The 19896-nt window shown below is 42.8% G+C and overlaps 1 protein-coding gene across 5 annotated transcripts in view; it reads left to right on the forward strand.

Annotated features, from left to right (window-relative positions):
• LOC146805001 (arylsulfatase D-like) overlaps positions 1-19896 on the forward strand; it is a 439444-nt gene that overhangs the window by 394416 nt on the left and 25132 nt on the right. For 4 of the 5 annotated variants that reach the window (XM_085622147.1, XM_085622149.1, XM_085622145.1 and 1 more), the window contains one exon: positions 440-1347. In XM_085622147.1, coding sequence (XP_085478273.1) covers positions 440-810 — 371 coding nt within the window. In that variant the 3' untranslated portion in view covers positions 811-1347. Of the gene's footprint in view, positions 1-439; positions 1348-19896 lie in introns of those variants that run through there. The other variant, XM_085622146.1, reaches the window with a different exon arrangement.

Below are 19896 nucleotides of genomic sequence, written 5' to 3' on the forward strand. Positions count from 1 at the left end.
TGTGATCTAAACATAATAATGAATGGGAAGGTTAATAAGACACTAAACCAGTGTGGGGAAACTGGTAATTTCAGCATTTACTACAGAGCATATTTGTTGGTCTGTGGCTGGCTTTCTGAACGAGCCCATTAAATTGAGATTATAAGTGAATTGTTACCGCTCCTAATTTAGAGTGTTGTATTAATTATTTTGTAGGATATTCTTCTTGTGGTCCTAATCAGTGTATTTGGCATTATTCGATTATATGTATTGCTGAGATGTATATTTACTGCTTCTATATGGTTCATTTTCTAATAAACCGAATGAAAGTATTATCATGATGATGAATAGACTGGAGCCAACGTGTTCACTATCTTGCTTTGTAATAGTTGTCTTGTGAGATAAAGATGAATAACATTTTTAAAAGATTCAATATCTCTTAACTATGTTTTTTCCACAGGTGGTGCAATATGGAAGGCTCATTATATCACTCCAATATTTCACCCAGAAGGGGGCGTTGGCTGTTTTGATGTAATGCTGTGCCATTGTGATGGGCCCTTTGTAGCCCATCACTACCCTCCATTGCTCTATGACCTGTCCAAAGATCCCTCTGAGGCTAAACCCATTTCTCAAGATACTGAGCCCCGTTTCCTCGAGCTGATAAAAAGAATTGACCAGGCCGTAGCAGACCATCAGAAGACCATAACGCCCGTTCCTCAGCAGCTCTCTATGTATAATGCTATGTGGAAGCCCTGGTTGCAGCCATGCTGTGGTATATTTCCATTTTGTTGGTGTGATGCCGAAGGTGACCATGATCAGACTATTGCTTAATGAAGGAAACTGCCTGTTTCTAGCGTCCATATCAAGTATGTGAATTGACACCATTGCATTTGTCAAACATATTTTATGTTAAATTACTGATGCTCATGCTGAGCCTGAATTCAGAAACTGTTTACAATAAACACTTTACACATCACTGATTTTTTTAAACTAGGCCTTGTCTTGCCCTTTGCTAACATTCACAGAACAACAAGAGACCTCAACCAGTTTCATTGATAGTTAAAACACTATAGCAAATGTTTTGGAAATCCAAATACTTCAGGTGGCTTGTATGAAATTGATATTTTTTTTAACTCGCGTAGATCTAGTGAAGACTGTACAATTCTCATACATTACAAAGTTTACAATAAAATGGAATAGATTCCTTATTTTATATGATTTTCCAGGGGGTGGGGGGAACACAATTACAAACCATAAGTTTTGTTTGTAAACCAAGATTGGAAAGCAGCTCTCCTGAATCCACAGTAGGCAACAGTCATTTGTGTCGTCCCCTAATAATCATCCAATAAAACACTTTCATTTTGCTACAAATTGTCTAGGCAATGCCTCGTCATAGTCTCTTTATTATTATCAGCACTTGAATTTATGGCATGGGTACAAGCAAACATTTTACCAGGGGCCACAAATCATTGCCTGTGGTCTGTCCGCCAGCAGGTTGGCGATTGGACGGGATGTTTGGGGTGGTGTAAAATGGGCATAAGGGAAGCAAAGCATGTACATCAAGTGGCTGAATTTCACAATGTGAAACCAAAAAAACTGGGATCAATCCTGGCTTTCTCACTTGAACAAATTGTGTGATCCTAGGCAATTGTTTTTTCAACTTTGTCTAATGTTTCTTCATGATCACATGTAAGTGGAACACATGAGTTGAGGATGTGCACTGTGCAAAACTGTCTCTTGTAACAGATTTAATATACTATAATGTTAGTAAGGGAACACAATGTGCGCAACTAACACATACAGTACCACCCAATTGAAAAATGTTAGATGGTCAACTTCCTGTGGTTCACTGTCATCAAAACCACAATCAATAAAAGAGTACAGTTAGGAAGGAACATCAAAAAATAGAGTCCATGAAATCTTTCCTTCAGGTTTCAGTAGCCTTTTATTTTTTTCTTATTTCAAATTTGCTGATTCTTCAACGAGTTGCTTCAATCGACAATACAAAATCGATTTGTAGATCACAGTTGCATTTTCTATAGATCAACAGCCTTTCTGCCTACGCGTTTCGTCCTTCCCTTAGGACTTCATCAGAGCTTGTATTTTAGAGAGAAGAATTCTCTTCTTTTTCTAAACATCGAATACGTTGTGTCAAAAATTTGCGGCGCGCAACCAGATATCTAAATTGATCTTTGAAATAGAAACGTCTCACACCTAATTCCTTATTAAGTCTCTTGAATTCCATCAATTCTTATTTCTCATAATTTCTTCAATACTCCTCTTTTCACTATGTTCAAAAGATAATCACTTGAAAATAATCAATTATTATTTTTCTGAAATCCTTCAGTCCTCCTCCTTTCACGAAGTTCAAAATCTTTCACTCTATCAATCTTATTTCACAGCGATCCTCTCTCCTGCCACGGGCCCGATAAATCCCAAGCGGTGAAAGATATTTATTATTGTTCTGAATGTTAGTGCCCAGTCAAATAAACAGCAGCACAGTGTTGCTATTGACCAGGAGCCCGCATGTAAAGGTCGGAAAGGTGGTACTATAAGTATCACTGGTTTAGTAAAATGCTTTGCTGTCTTCAGGAGTTGCCCGTTAGTAACCCAATTCACAAATCCTCTTCCTTGTCTAATCTAGGCACAAGAGGAACAGAACTTTACATGTTGATGTTTGACATAAAAAAAAATCTAGAATACTAACAGGTAATCTTCATAACTTGAAGACCACACTTTCCTTGTCACAGCCTCCATTCTATTGAGAAGGCTTTTTGCCTCACAACCTCGCATGGTTTCTTATAAAAAAGTTTTCCAAAATGTTTTATTTATTTATTTCCAAAACAAGCTTCTCCCTTCCTAGTTTAGGAATATTGCACCGAATACTCACTAAAGATCACATGCAGAATTACAGGATACAGCTGGTATGGCTGATATTTTAACCAGTGACATCTAGGGGGGAGAGTCCAAGGACAGTGACAATGAAGGCCTCATTTAGAGCTGGGCCAATTTGCAGCAATGCTCCCACCCCACCAATTCCATGCTTTTCCTCTCTAGTAAGAGTTGCGGTAAGCACAAGGTTTATATCAGTGGAGCCTCTGCTGGTGTAAACCTCTGTACTGCTGGCCCAACCATCAAGGGCCCACCAGATCACAGTGAAGGTTGAATCACCCTACTGAGGGTGGTACTACTGTCACTCATTTTCCTTGCCAGTGTCCCGCATGGCAGACACAGGCAGAGAAAAAGCAGACTGACTCCCCTTAGCAGGGAGAAAACTCTCAGCCCCTATGCAGCAACCCTTCAGTGCTGTAAAGTGATCCACTGTGGAAGTAGCTCCCTTGTCGGCAAAGAGAGACCAATCTGAGAGCAGAGGATCTCAATATAGGGTAGTAAGTCGCCTGCCACGGTGGAACTGAACATGATTTCTGCTACTCAGAAGACCTTAGACTCCTATTAGTAAAATTACTGGTAAGTAATCAGGACATTACAATGTGGATAATGACGGGAAGAAACTGAGTCCAATGATGGGTGGAGAACAAACAGCCAAACCTGCAACACTAGGCATTGAAACCTGGTCCAAGCAAAAAGTTCTGAATGAAAGGCAAGACTCACTGGGAACGAGGGAAGGGTATTTAAGGAATAGGCCAAGGAAGATGGTTCCAGTAGTATTTAAGATTAGGAGTAAATAAGAAATTACATCCTAGGACTAATCCCTTGTCTCCTCCTTTACAGTGCTAGGATGTCCCAAGCCAGTGCCTCACACTGGGCATGGAGACTCTCCATGAAATACCAAATATTTACAAGTACATGGGAAATTTGCAATGCAATGGAACACAACAGAGAATCAACCTAAGGATACAGAGGAGAACACCTGAACCAAATTTCAACTCCAGTTTATGCACCATATCCACCTAAGAGGCTAAACTAGAACACAGACTGTAGCAAGGCTGAAAACTTCACAGACTTGAACCATCACATGACAGAACACACAGTTTGCTTAAATGCTTCCACGCACACCCATACTTGATAAATACCAGGATTATACTCCGTCGCCCAAAAAGGGTGAAGGCAATCCCCCTGTACATAGACAGGGAAAAATAGCACTGATTGGTTGCGACAGAAAGAAGGTAGAGCAATAACCTGGCTCGCAACTTGCCCAAGAGAACTGATGGGAAGAACAGACTAACTTGGCTAACCTGTCTGTAAAATACTCCAGCACAGCAGCCGTGATGGCTGAGACAAATAGACCCATTACAGTATCCTTTTTCAAGGAAATTCTCCAAAAGTTCAAAAGGAGAGAAATGCAGAGCCCGCTCAATCAGAAATAGAACCCAGTGAAGAACATGAGCTCTGGGCAGGAGCCAAGTCACAGATCAACCACGGAGAAGCTACAGAGCAGAAAGTGCCAGTCCCTTCAAAGCAACCTCAGACCTCCATGAATGCCTACCTCTGAAATCTCAAGGTAGAATAGCAAGAACCTTTTCAACCTTTATATGCAAAAAAAATAATGTACAAAGTGCCAAAGGTTCAATACAGCCAGCACTGACTCGCCCCCATGTCACACAGAACATTTGAAGAAAGACTAAAAAAAAACAGATGGGCGGAGAGATGGGAGAAAAACTCAGCAGAGGGCAACTGCCTGATTGGCTTGCACATGTAATTGTGCTGGTGAGAGAGAAGGGAAATTCTGCCCAGTTCAGCAGGAGACATGCCCAATGAAATTCTAATAAGCCTAAACCACTTTAGAGGGGGAAATGAAAGCTGGGAGGTAGCAGTGACCAAAAATGTATGAGATGAGGCTGCAACTACCACCAATCAAAAGGCAGCTACTACTACAACTCCAAAAAAGAGTAATGACACTCCATCTTGAGCCTGGAGAATGAAGCTTGAAAGGACCCGCAGGTGGCCACCCAACTGTGCCCTTTATCACCTGTTGTGATGACAACTCTATTCTGCTGTTGAACTGGAACATCCTATTACATTAGCCTGTTAGCAGGAGAGAAAATGGGAACTGTCTCCCCTAGACATCTGAGAAGTAGAGCCCCAGCAGCTAGAGTAGTTACTCAGCAGCAGTGATGATGGAAAACTACATTTAGCAGAGGCACAGGTACAGAAAAGAACACTGTGCAGGAAGATATGACATGAAATACACCCAAAGTTCAGGATCCCACAGCCTCCTGTTCCTCTGGACAAAGCACAACCAACGATACTGAGGACACCATCCATAGGGGTGAGGAGTTGGCCTAACGGTTAGGGCGCTCGACCTCGGACCTGGGGGAACTGGGTTCGAGTCTTGGTAATGATGCTAAACCGCCTGTGATTCTGGGCAAATCACTTAATCTCCCAGTGCCTAACCAAAAAAACCACATTAAAAAATGAATGTGTGTCCTCATTTAACGTAACTGGTGCTATGTAGAGCGCTCTGATACCTGATTGGATTCGGGTCAAGTTTGCGCTATATAAAACTCTGCTAAAAAAAAATAATAAAAAAAATAACAGATCACTGATAAAACTAGAGTGAATCAAATTCTTGCTGAATGTACAGAACCATCCTTAAACATGCCAAACCCTCCAGGCCTCCCTGAGGAGGACCTGCATTTAAAAGGCATCATCCTGAGAGAAACTCCATTTCTCCAAGCAAATTAAACATTCTGTTACAACCAAGGATCAGAAATATACAAAACCATAGGCTACTCTCACGAGCAGACGGAGCAAATCCAGAGACACCAAATTGTAGAACTGGTGAGAAAAACCTGCCTTGAAAGGGAAAGAAGGGATTATACATTAGATGTCTAACTGAAAGTGTACTAAAATCCAAAAGACACTGAAGGCAAACAAGTTCTTGCAGTTCCTCTTGGAAAAGTTCCGCTCTGGACCACACACAAGGAGCTACAAGATTTCATGGCCACCTCATTACGTAATCAGACAGTAGTAGGATCCCAGAAACAGGAAGGGAAGAAAAAAGTCATGCCAAACATTTGGACAAAAAGTGAATAAGCATGGTCAGTGGAATAGAAACATAGTGATTAAGAAGCAAGATAGAACCTCCCCCTTCCAGGGAGCTGTACAGCTCTACCATATATGAGCAGGAGGTTGCCCAAGAAGAGACCCAGAGCAAGAAATCAAACATCAAGGTGATCCAAACACTCTACGACCAAACAGAACCAACTGGGTCATAACAAAAAGCATTCAAGCCGGCCATACCTCCAGATCCTTGAGCAACTATTCTCTCCTAGGGAAGGCCCAGAAGAAGGTGACCCAATGAGGATAAGAAAAGATAAAGCAGTTCCAGATTTCCAGGAAACTTCCAGATTTCTAGGAAAAGATGCAGAAATTACATTGTAATGAAAACATGTCAGGAAGCTACATATGACTACAAATTGTCATCACTATAATTAACTGACCTCATACAAAGAGTATAGAACCTGAAAGAACCAAAGGACTAAAAGGCTGACCTGGTCTTTCCAGCCAAAGTTGGAAAACAAAAGGGGGAGGAAACTGGTGCCAAAGGAAGATGGCAGATGGAACCTTGTTGTGCTCTGCACCAGCTCAGCCGAGGCATAAGTAAATAACTATATCTAAATCTATGTCACTAACTTTAAAAATGCACAGCATTAACTGTCGCTCGCTGTTCGGGCACTATACTGCTATATTTGACCTAGTTTTGGGTCATAAACTCGATGTTCTATTTCTCACCGAAACGTGGCTTACCCACTCCACATATGCAGAACCTGCTTTGGCCCTCCCTCTGGGCTACCACATACAAAGATGTGACAGGCCTATAAGCAGAGGGTGTGGCATTGCTATTATTTATAGAACCAATATTGAGTGCACTCTGTCCTCTGGCCTTATCGAGGACTGTGAATTATGCTATTTAAACTATCCGTTAAGAAAAATATCACCTTCTCAGGCCTTCTGATTTACAGACCTCCTGGCCCTTCTAAACAGTTCAGGGAATCTTTCATTCTCCCTCCAACTGTCTAACTTCAACTTCTTAGGAGACTTGCATTTGCATCTTGATTTAATCAATGACCAAGAAATCCAAGATATTAACAATGACCTGGCTACCCAGCAGCTAGCCCAGTTAGTAAAACAGGCCACTCATTTGCCAGCCATCTGTTGGACCCTGTTTTTGGTAATATGTCTTTCCTTCTAACAAATGTCCCTATCCCGGTGACCTTGTCAGACCACTACATAGTGCCTATGACCATAGACCTTCCTAGCACTATGAATACCAGTACTAGCAATTCTGTGTTGCAATGGCATAAATTGGACCCATCTGCCTTTTCAAGTTTCATTGAGACTAGGGTCCCCTAACTAGACTCTACTATAGATCGGGCAGAGTCTTGCACCAAAGCATGAATCATCTCTGCCTTAGATCATTTTATCCCAGCCAAGTCCTACAGAATTAGGACACAGCTCTCAGTTGCCTGATTCAACAAAATACTGCTGATGGAAAAGAAGCACTGTAAAAAAACTAGAGCGTGAGTGGCGCACATCTTATGATACAGTCTCAAAAACTCAATATATGAGAGCAATTAAATGCTACCAGAAATTGATTAAAAGAGTGCCTGCTGACTATTTTGCAGACAGAATTATTTTTTTTTTTAAATCTGTAATCCCACCTGGGAAATCTTTTCTATTGTTAATAGCCTCACTAAACTTGTATCCACCCCCAAATTAGTGGAGGCTTCAAACAGTCACTGCATCAAACTTGCTGATTACTTTGGCAATAAGGTCAACTATATCTCTCTTCATTTCAACAAGGAAGAGGAATCAGTTTTGCCTCCCTCCCCTGACACAAGGCTTACCCACATGCAATGGCCACCCTTGGATCAACTGGCCCTGCTTGACGTCGACACTATTTCGACCTTAATGTATCAAGTACAATCTGAATCTCCGGAGAGCCCATCGAAACCTAACTGCATCTTAAAATGTCAAGAGTGTATTTTTTTTTTTTTTTGGTCCTCATTTTCCGCCCTTGGTTGCTAAGTGGGGGCGCAAGAAATTGCTCCCCGCCAGACAACCATTGGGGACAGAGAGAAGGAAGTTATAACTGCAGTCGAGTACCCATTGCACACAGTCTCGAGGGCGCCCTAATGGATATGCAGCGCCTAGAACACCTCAAGCGGCTTAATCATTGGACCATGGGGAAAAAAAAAAAACCCATTGCCCAAAACCGCAGTTACACCCAATTCAACTGAAGCCAGAAACTTCTTTTGGTAGAATTACCAACTCTCGTTAGATCAGTTTTAGAAGTTTGCAAAACTGCAGAACGCCAGTCAAACTCAGTAGGAGGAGTCGGTTCCTTCCATTTCCTGCAAATTTCCCTACGGGCCAGTAATATGCAATAAAAAAGAAGGTTCTTTGCTGGACCCCGAACTTCAGGAGAAACTCCAAAAATTACAAGAGATGAAGTTATTGGGACATCAAGGCCCAAAACCGATGAGAGTGATGTACTAATCGCCTTCCAATATGGGGTCAAAAGGGGGCACTCAAAAAACATGTGTATGTCTGAGGCAGCAATCAGATCACATTTAGGGCATGCCACTAGGGTACCATTAGAAAATTTAGAGAGTCTTTGTGGCGAGTAATAGGCCCTATGTAGGGTAAAAAGATGGTTCCTACGGAGCCAAGCAGGTTTCACAATGTCCCACATGGTCTTAAAAGATGTAAACCACAAATTCTCGATATTCTGGTCCATAATGGTAGAAGCCCACAACATATCTGGCAGTTTGAATTCGCCATCCAGCTCTTCTAATAATAGCGCATACCATATTGAGACCTCCTTTCGGGCTGGTGGTTTGTCCAGTAGCTGTGTCACTAGGTTACTAGCTCCTCCTAGCAAACATCTGTTCCCAGCAGAGATCTGTGAGTGTGTCCAGCTTGCAATTTGAAGGAACTTGAACCTAGAGAGGCCCGGTCCTATTTTAGATACTAGAGCCTCCCATGGAAGCAAACCCCCTTCCACCAATAGATCCCCCCAAACCTCCAACCCCGCCTCCCTTAGAGGTAATGCAAGGCTGTCCATCAACCAAGCTGGAGAGCCTGGTGATTCCCACAATGGTGCCCTACTTGTGAAGTAATCAATCTTTAACAAACATCTGAGTTTACTCCACGTTTTTGCCATGTCTCGCAGCACCTTCAATTTCACTTCTTTTAAAAATTTCGGGTCACCAAATTTAAACAAGAAGCCCTGCTGGGTCACCCCCTCCCCTCTAAGCAATGCTGCAAACATACAACCAATGACTGAGTTTGAGGGCATTTTTAGCAGCATCCTGGCATGGGAAAGCTGAAATGCCCATGCATATAGTTGAAGATCAGGTGCCGCCAAACCCCCCTTCTCTCTACGCCGCCTAAGTTTTTTCCAGGCACTCCTGGGTGTGTGGTCATTCCAAATAAAAGAGCTAATATGACTTTGAAGTTTAATAATTAAGGAAGGTTAAAAAAAAGAGGAATGGTGTTAAACAAAAATGATATTTTTGGTAATATGGACATTTTTATTAAGTTTACTCTGCCCAAGATTGTCAAGGGAAGAGAAGACCAAGATCGCATGAGTCTTCTACATTCTTTAGCAACAGTAGTAAAGTTTAAAGATGCAATTTCATTTATATCTCTGACGATATTAATCCCTAAATACCGTAGACTGGCGCTCAATTGTACCCCCTCCGTGGATACGGGATCATTCCAAACCATGATGTCCGTTTTGGAAGCATTAATCTCGTATCCAGAAATTTTCCCAAAATCAAGTGCCAGTGCCGTCACATTGGGAAGCGCCGTGCTTAACTCCGAGGAGAAGACAAGGATATCATCCGCGTACAAGGCTACCCTCTTCTCCCATCCCCCAAACATGAAGGATTTGATATTACGCTCATCCCTCAATCGTTGAGCGAAAGGTTCAATGTATAGATCGAATAAGAGGGGGGGGGGAGAGGGCTGCCTTGGCGCGTACCACGCAATATATTAAATGGATCAGACAGCTCTCCGTTTATCAACAAGGAGGCAGAAGGGCTTTGATATAGGAGTTTCACAGTTCGGCAGAATCTCTCTGATGTTAAACCTACTCAAGACCCTCGACAGGTAAACCCAATTCACCCTATCGAAGGCCTTGGTTGCATCCAACGTGAGAATAGCTAATGGGAGAGACTCTGTCGTAGCCATATCAATGGCTGCAATGAGATCATATGTCAGCTCGTATAGTTGACGGCCCCTCACAAAGCCCTTCTGGTCTAGATGCAGTACCCCAGTCACTATTGCTCCCAACCTGTCTGACAGAACCGACGTAAATATTTTATAATCGGAGTTTAGAATGGAAATCGGTCTATACGAACCACAACTAGAAGCTGGCTTTCCTGATTTCAAAATTAAGGTTATAGAGGCACTGTTTCAAGAAGATAGAGGAGGTATACCTTCCCGAAGAATCTGATTAAACAGTACTGTAAGATATGGGAGGATTTTCGACTCCAAGGACGTGTAGATTTCAGATTGCAAGCCATCCAAACCCGATGCCTTACCCTTTTTACATTTTTGTATAGCCCGCTTGACCTCTTCCTCCGTAATCTCACGATCTATAGAAATACTCTGTTCAAGAGACAATTCTGGAAGGGATATATCCTTCAACCAGTCTTCCACTTGCGCTTTCTCGATATTCTTATCTTCATGATATATATTACGGAAGAAGTCCCGAAATATTCGTCCGATATCTTCGTCAGAAGAATATGTTTCCCCCCCAGAAATGACTGCATCGATATTGTTTCTAGTCTGATCAGTTTTTATTTTCCAAGCTAATAGCTTCCCAGCTCCCTCTCCATATTGAAAGTGGGCTAATTTACTCGCTTCCCACCTCTCAAGCATCCGTGAATTCAAGACAGAATCCAATTCACCACTCAAAACAACTATCTTATTCTGTCTTTCCTGTAAGATGTTAGCCGGGGCGTCCGGATCTAGCCCTATTTCAGTCTGTATTTTGCCCATCTCATCTTCCAAAGAGGTTACTAACTCCCTATACCCGTCAAGAGTGTATTAAACCTATCTTTCTGGAAGTAGCCAGTATCTAGCTGAGTACTGCAGTAGTACCAATATCATGGAAAAATGCCAAGGTTATCCCTCTTTTAAAAAAGACTTCACTAGATGCCACGCACCCAGAAAACTATCGTTCAATCTCCCTCCTGCAATTTTTATTCAAGGTTATGGAGATGCATGTAAGAAACATCATAAACAAATTTCTTGAACAAAATCAAATCAAATATTAGAACTGGGTTTGACCATCCCATAGCACTGAAACCACTTTTCTAACATTCACTGAAGCCCTTCGCAGCTCTGCAGATGATGGCATAACCCAGATTTAAGTGTGGCCTTTGTCACTGTCTCTCATGTGATTCTACTATCTCGCTTCACTTAACTGGAAGTACAGAGCAAAGTGCTGACTTGGTTTACCTCCTTTTTAAAAGAGTGGTCTTTTCAAGTTGTATCCCCTCGTTAGCTTCATCCCAAAGAGCGCTGGCAAATGGCATCCCCAGGGATCAGCGTTTAGCCCCACCCTTTTCAACATTTACGTCAGACCCCTGGCTGCAGCTGCGTCAACTTTAAAAACTGCTTAACAGCGGTCATGGGATGGATGCATGAAAATTGCTTAAAACTCAATGTCAATAAAACGGAGATCCTCCTGTTGGGCAGGCATACCTATCTCTGGAGTGATCAATGGTGGTGAGAAATACTATGCCCCCCCGAACCGAAATCATGGGTGAAAAATCTTGGGGTATGGATGGATAATTCCTTATCCTTTGAAACCTGAGTTAAGATGTTACCAGGTCATTGTGTCGGCATCCTTAGGAACCTTAAGCCACTTTTCTGACTCCTCTCCTAGCAAGTACACCAATTTATTGTACAATTCTAACTCATCTCACATCTGGACCACTGCAACATCCTGTATCTGGGCACAATGCAGTCTGTTCTGAACCAATTGCAGGTCACCACCGCCAGACTGCCTTTTTCCCTTCCTAAATTCAGCTCCAATTCCCATCTTCCAAGATTAACTGGGTTCCCATCAGCAAATGCAGAGTTCAATGCCATATGCATCTCCCACAAAATCCGTTATAAGCAAGGAGCACCTAGCCTAGCTCCCATGATGCAATTTTACATGCTGCTAGAGCCAATCTAAACCTGTCCCACATCCCCCGTCATATCAGTGCCAGAATGGGAGGCTGCTCCTTTCGAGTCTTAGCTCCGACCCTATGGACCTCCATGCCACACAACCTTAGGAAGATTCAAGACCACTTACAGTCCCAGAAACAGATGAAAACCTGGCTGTTTTCCAGTTAGGTTGATGATCTCTCCGGTGACTAGCACAGGGAGGCCCCTGGGGCAGCCGTGCGCTTTAGAAATAATTTTAACATCACATGACATTTACGGGGGACCACCGTGCTTGTGAGGCGTATTTAGAAGGAAGAAACCGAAGTCTGTCTGAGGTTCATGCCATGAAACCCTGACTGGCCATGACAGAGAGAATCCCTTACACCGTGTGAGCAGTAAGGAGCATGACGTGGGCCTAAACCAAACTAAAGAGTGACCTTGTGCGGGACAGCTGCTTGACCTACCAGCTAACAGAGGTGAACTGCAACCACTAGCGGGAAAGCAGGGGTATTGGTAGGCGGGAATAGAGGCAGAAAGGGGACAGGTACGGGCAGCAACCATACAGGGAGCAGAGTTTCACCGGTGATATCAACATGGTGCATTTTCTGAAAGGTCACCACACTCCATATTGCAGACGACCGGCTCATGATGTAATGGCCATTTCAAAAGAACAATCTGCAATTAATACACAGTCTCTGATTCTCAGTACCCGGGCATCACCTTCAACGCTGTATATTGTCAATGCAAATTTACAGGCAGACACATTGCCCAGCCCTAAGCAAGAGGAAACCATAATTCTGGGATCCTTACAATTGGTATACATTGACATTATAGTATTGAACGCTATTTAAGACAGTGGAGAACTAGAGTAAGTCCCCATGGACACACCATAAGCCTACCTGCTTTTATTAAAGCTGCCTCTCGTGATGCTTCTCATTTGAAGGCGACTGTTTTATGAAGCCCAACTGAATACTGCCACTAAAACCTCTAAAACGTAGGCAAACACATTCAATACCCTGAGGGACGCTCATAAGGACATTACTGTTGGCAATACACCCCCTTATATTGAAACCTCAATGGCAGTTGCTGTTTGCTGAGACAGTTTGCGGATAAAACCACTGCCAAATCAATGACAACACTGGACAGCATGTCAAAAGACATTGCCCTAGAAGCATTTTTGAAGGAGGTCGCTGCACTTAAAATGTTGGTATTCCCTATTGTAGGAAACACAGCAAGGACCTCTTAAGAAATAACGCCACTTAGAACAGACATCGCAGTGCTCAACACCTGCCTGATTGCGACATGGGAGAGGGTGATGAAGGTGGAGCAAACGATTCCTAAGGCAATTGACTTGGAGCAAGACCACTGACATATACAAACAAAGCTTATTGAGCTGGAGGGCAAGGATCTCAGAAACAATATATGTCTCTCTGTGGTTTGCGGTATCAGAAAAAGGGTGACAGGATCGCCTTCCTCTAATGCATTATTCTTTTTAAAAAAAATGTATTCCCTGCTCAAGTTGCAGCATGCTCATATAATCCACACTCGAGCCACTTGTAAACCTACTACCCTGAGAAAAATTATACTGTCCTTCGTCCAGTATCAACAAGGGTGCCAGATGCTTCAAGAACCCAAGCATAAAGGTGCATTCATCTCAGTAGACCTCAGACTTTGCCTTACAAGACTCCTCGACTGAAACTTTGAAAAAATAGAAAGCGCTTCCTGGCACAAAGGGTAAGGCTCAAGAAGATGGAGATTTGTTTTGGCCTCTTAGAGCTGGCTAATATGCTGATTACTTGCGATGTTTGGACAATGGAATTCCATGACTAAGACAAGCTTGAACGCTTCTTGGATTCCGGGACACCAACAGATATGGATACAACAGTCATGCCCCAACTTAATTTCCTTCCCTAGTGGACTAAAAAGACTGCCTGCTCACAATGCAGTGGGAAACAGGAGAGCAACATGAGCATTTTCATCCGCATTCACATACATGAAGATTTATACAAGTTAGTGGAACTGGGTAGACTGTATAAAGCTGTGCTGACATAGTGATACCGGATTATCATGGACTCCCTCATGATTGCATCGCACAAACTATACAAATGGGATATGCACCACTGATGTCAAGAGGGACTCACTACTTGACCAGATTTCTGGGCAATATGGTACTGGGGACAATACTGTGAGGGGGAAGCATGATTGTTATAGTTCTTAACTGGTTCAATTCTCCTTAGTGGTATAAAAAAACATACGGTGGCCCATTTTTAGGGCTCGCCTAGCAGCTCGCATGGCTGCATAGGCAAAAAGACCTTTAGCCGTCGATTTTGGTTTCCAGCCAAAAACGTGCACGCGTTCCATTGCCTTCAATGGCAACGCGTGCACGTGTGGAGATTCACTTGCGGGAGCGCGCGGACCCATATGGTAGCAATTATCGCTCCTGGCGCTGCTCGCTCTCGCAAGTGAAACGGACAGACTTTTATTGCAGAGTTTCACGCGCGCGGCCAATGCTTGTTGAATTACTGCCTCATCCACAGTAAAGAACGTTTTGCTTTTAGCTGCAAGCATGCTGAACAATGACATTTCAAAAAGATTCCTTTAAGAGTTGGGCTCATTAGGAGCACTCCTTCCACTCGACCTTTATCAATCCTCTGTTCCAATGTCTATATTTACATACTCAAAAATACGCTGAATACCTCCTGCCTGCAAACTGTAGAAGGTAAGGTGCTGCATTTTCCTTTTCTTACATTTTCTTTCTGTCACACCATGCCACCACAAAGGTATTGCTAGTGCATGTGCCTATATGTGCAAGACGCTGCACTCCTCAAATATCTACCACAACAGCCCTCAGTCGCTAAGAAAATGAAGCTTCCAACTCGGGGGCATTTAGTCCTTATGTCAGACCTAAGATGCACAACTTGGTTTAGATGTGCCCTGCGGCCCTCATGAATCCTGCATCAAATCATATCTCTTGATAAAACTACCTTTACCGTCCTATCTCTTGATCAGACTACCATTTAAGCTGTCAGAGTTAGACAGTGTTCTGACTGTCCCCCATGTAGCTGTGTCTCCAGTTGTGTTATGCTTTGTTTCGAAACTCATGAAGAGAGGAATAGAAATGTTCCCACACTTTAGAAGACATAACGTACTATTATGCCAATCCTTGAAGGTGTATTTTGAGCTGTTATTTTATAGTCCTGGCAAGTAGGGAGATCAATAATACAGGCATGTCAGTGCTTATTTGTAAAATGTATTTTCGTGTTAAGTAGAGGTGGTAGGGCATTAATAAATGGATAGCTTCAACAGTCCTGTTTCCTCTCTGACATTTTATCACATATCCCAAGACAAGTGGAGAAGAGTTAGGCCACTCACTGGCAACCATGTCTTTCTTACTCCTTTTCTGACTCTACCCTTTAGAACGTTGTCACATGTTGGGGTGGGTACAGGGATGGTTGATAACTCACCCATACTATCTGATAATGTGGGCAAGGGACAATTCAGCCCCAGCATTTCTAGAACACACTCTTGTTTGTGCTAGTGGCCTAAAGCAGTTTTTAGTTGGGAACAGTGAACATGACCTGAATTCACACAGGCGTTATAACGCTGCTCTCTCCTTTTTATGTCTTGCTAGAGCCAGCGCATGCGCTGGCCTGGCGAGACATTTAGTAAGCGGGTTTTTCAAGTGCTACCAAAGGACGGCCACCAGCTTGTTATTATGTTATTACGCGCACAAGCGCGCGTGCCTCGCTCCGCCTCTCCAATGTTCTGTTGCTGATCTCTTTCTCTTTCGCGCGCACACAACTCTAGTTCGCGCCCGCATGTTTTGTTTGCACAAACATTACCGGCTTGCTGGCTTGTTTAACTTGCAGCGCGCCCTTTCAAAGCATTCTACAGAAATAGCAGGAAATTACACGCTCGCCTGTTTTGGTTTAATACATTGCAGACCACAAGTATAGAATTTGTAGAATATGCTACGAGGGTGGACGGGCAATCCAAACCACGCTTCTTTTTATTTAGACCAGGATTCCACTCATGAGTGAAAATGTTACTTTTTTCTGCACTCATGTGTTCTAGTTGTTAAATGGCATGCCCATGACTTGCGGGCCGAGCAACTTTAAGCCACTGTATGAAAATGTTACTTTTTTCTGCACACGTGTAGCTGGCTGTCTCGCCAGCAGCTGTTAATGGAATGGTGAGAACCAAACCAAAAGATCGGCAAAATTGCTCCAACAATCTGCTCTTAGCCAGTGAGATACAAAGGGGCGTGTCCCATGTGGGAATGCCAGACAATGTGTAGTGTCAGCTCTTTCTCCGCAACTTGGAATTGTTCTGGCTGCTTGCTCTCATCTGTTCTTTCATTCTGTTTTAGATTCCATAAGCTTCTCATGCCGCACTACTGAGAAAACTGGGCAATAGCACGTCGACTCGACTGCACCCTCTTTTTAGCATACGTGTGTTTACCTTTATTGAACCTCCTGCCCGTTTCTGTATTTATTTGTCATTCTTTTCAGACCGCTTTTAAATGGAGGTTTGGCAATTTATAGTTGTTTTGAAACTGTGACTTGCCCCTAATCTTTTGAAGCAAAATACAATGCCATCTCTCCTATTTAACGTTAGTTAAGCGGTCTCTCATGTACGGTAACTTAAACAATGCTGATATTTCTTTAATTAAATGCATATTCTTTAGGATCAAGCATTTATTTTATTTTTGTTTAGTTATTTGACCTTCGGTCAGTATTTGAAAGGTTATAATCAATGAGCTAATTTATTTTAAGGTCTCGCACACCAGTCTGCGTGAGCTATAGTAATTGCTTTAAGTGTAATGAAAAGGTGGGTGGCAGTGGCATGGCCAAAGAGGTGCAATTAGGAATCCTGGCCAAGAGGCGTGGCCTATGCAATGAAAGGCGTGTGATAAAATTTGTAAACTAAAAACCTGTTCTTCACATTCCATATGGTCCTTGACTAGTTTTAGTGTGCCTTTTTTTCTTGTTTTTTTGTTACCTCATCCAGACATGTTACAGCACTCGACACGTATACTTCAAACAAGCCAGACCTGTTTACTGGCTTTGCCGATGCTTGGTAGCATGTGTTCAGTGGCCGTGTTGTTTTCTGAGTGAGAAGAGGTTTTATAAGTATCTAAACCTTTCTACAGTAAAGCTCAACTGATTGTAAGTTAAGGTGCATCAGCCAATTTGACTAGTACCTTCTCAACCCGCCCTGTTTCAATTCGAGTATCAAATCTGTAAGACCAAACTTTCCTGCAGCAAAACTGTTAGCTGTTTTTTTTTATTCCTGATTTCTTTTTTTAATTCGAAAATGTTTTTCTCTCTTACATGTCTGTTTGCTTATTTGAAAGATTTCACAGTATAATCCAGTTTTTTTTGTAAACATATGTTATTGTACTGATGCCAATTGTGAAAAGACAACTTCTTAACATTTCGTCACCCAGCAACTGTGAGGAGGCAGGAAATTCCCAGCCTCGATATGTTGTTCAAAAGTAACACACGTACTGAACGAGTGCCTGCCTCCCAGGAACCAGTTCCACAGTATTTATCGGCAGGGTTAAACATAGTCTTCAAAACTCTTCACTCAGGAGTGGCCACATGGCCACAACGTTTCCAGTAAATGTGCGTGCATTTTAACGTGTTCTTGCTGGGCATTCTCTGCATTTAATGTATTTCCCACACTTGTATTTCTTGAAAAATATCTTTGGCATATACAAGTTTTAGTTGCGCGTTCCTCCAGCGTGTTGACTCGTGGATTTTCACAGCATGCTGTCAGAGAGCAGTGTCTTTGCATTGGCTGAGCCCGCCATGTGTAAAGTGTCTGTGGATGGCAGCGAACTCTGGAAAACGTGGAAAAGGAATTTTAAGTACTTCCGTGATGACACTAGATGCTGACACGGCGCTGACGGTAAATGCAAGTCTGAAGCCGGTGCCTGGACGGTCTGATTATCGGTTACACAGCGCCCGGTATTTTCCATCCTCAGACGTTCTATGGGTGTGATTAAGCAGCAGACAGGGTGGTAGGGGGCGAGCTTCAGTAACTCAGCAATCTGTAACCGACAGTCTCCATGACCCGGTGCAGAGGACAAGCTGAGTCCACCAAGACCGTTTTACCAATATTTGTACGTTTGCGCTCAGGGGGCAGTCCAACTTCATTGGGAAAAATAACAAGCATTGGCATAGCCAATAGGTCTTGCCTTTGGGACCTTATAAGTATTTAGTTATGCAGCACAATATCCTTACTGTAACAATATTAATTGTTGCATGGCTAAACACTTATAAGGTCCCAAAGGCGAGACCTATTGGCTATGCCAATGCTTGTTGTTTTTGTTGGTAAAGATTAAATACCTTCATTGAATAGAGCCCTCAAACACATTGGGTGGCCTGTAATATTGGAAGCCACTGATTCAACCTCTGTCATCTTACTGCCTCCATCAGTCATACTTGCGATGACCGCCAAAATGGAAAGCAAGCTCCAGCCTCATGACAATATAGTTTGAATCCACATGCCAGGACCAGCCCCTTCGCTTGGTACTCCAGTTAAACACCTTATTACAGTTTCGACCTGTTCGTCCAAAATGCATACACTGAAGGGGCTCTTTCTAGGACAGATGCTTCTCTTTAAGAATTATCCTCCGGTTTATATATCTCTCTCCAAATAACACTGCATACATAGGGAATGCCACAACTTCCTCTTCCCTACAATCATGGTGTTAGCAGAACCATAGACCATTTTTTAATAACAGTAGGAGTCCTCCTCTGCATATATTTAGCATAGGAAAGTGGATTTCTGTTGCAATAAACCCCCCATACTTTTTGCCAGATTTCTGATGCACTTTAACTTGATGTGCCCTGGGTCCCTGCCAATCAAGTTCCCAGGGCCTGTGTTCTTTCCCAAAACTGGAGGGAAATTCCTGTACCCCCAATTGGCACCTTTCTGGCCACATGTAAGTCCCTTGTGAAAGGTACCATGGGCAATAAGGGCACTGTGACCAAGGAAGGCCTCTAAAGGCTGCAGCACATATTGTGCTACCCTTAGAAGTCCTGTACCTTAACACACACACACACACTGCCATAGCAGGCTGCGTGTTTTGGGGCAGAGAAAAGTAAAGAGTTGATATAGCACACACACATGTGTCTGAAAAAGTCTGAAGCACACCTATTCATCTGCCTTACTTCAAAGTTCATCCATTTAGTCCAGTTTAGCGTGCATGCACTCTTATTTTAGCGCTCCGTTCCTTTGCGCTATAGTATTAAAGACACTGTTTTATGGCACGTACGTCCCGTCCCACAGAAGAGTTGCACAGCTGTATACGCATTTGAGAAACGTAATCACTCGTACTCTTTAGTATTGTCAAAATTAATCAATTTTTTATTAGCTTCTTTATAACCAAAGTTTAATTCATCACGTCGAAGAAATGAAGTCCAAAATTTTTCCGCATTTAAATTGCTCAAGAATTGCCCCTCCGGGCCTATTCACTGGCATGTAAAAGAACTCCATGTTATTCAGTGCACTTAGCTTTCACCAAATGCAAACTTGTGTTTGCATTTGATTTGGAAAAATTGCATCATTGTCTATACTACAGAAATGCCCGCTTAACCGCGTCGGAATTCGCACCGCGGTTAAGCGGATAAGGGCATTTCTATAGTATGGACAATGATGCAATTTTTCCAAATCAAATACAAACACAAGTTTGACGGAATGTCTTTTTTTTACTTCTTCCTTCTTCTGCGGCGGTTTGTGGGCAGGGCGCATCGGCCAACGGACGTGTGCAGCACT

This window comes from Triturus cristatus, chromosome 8 (assembly GCF_964204655.1).
Source record: "Triturus cristatus chromosome 8, aTriCri1.1, whole genome shotgun sequence".
In the NCBI taxonomy this organism is placed as follows: domain Eukaryota; kingdom Metazoa; phylum Chordata; class Amphibia; order Caudata; family Salamandridae; genus Triturus; species Triturus cristatus.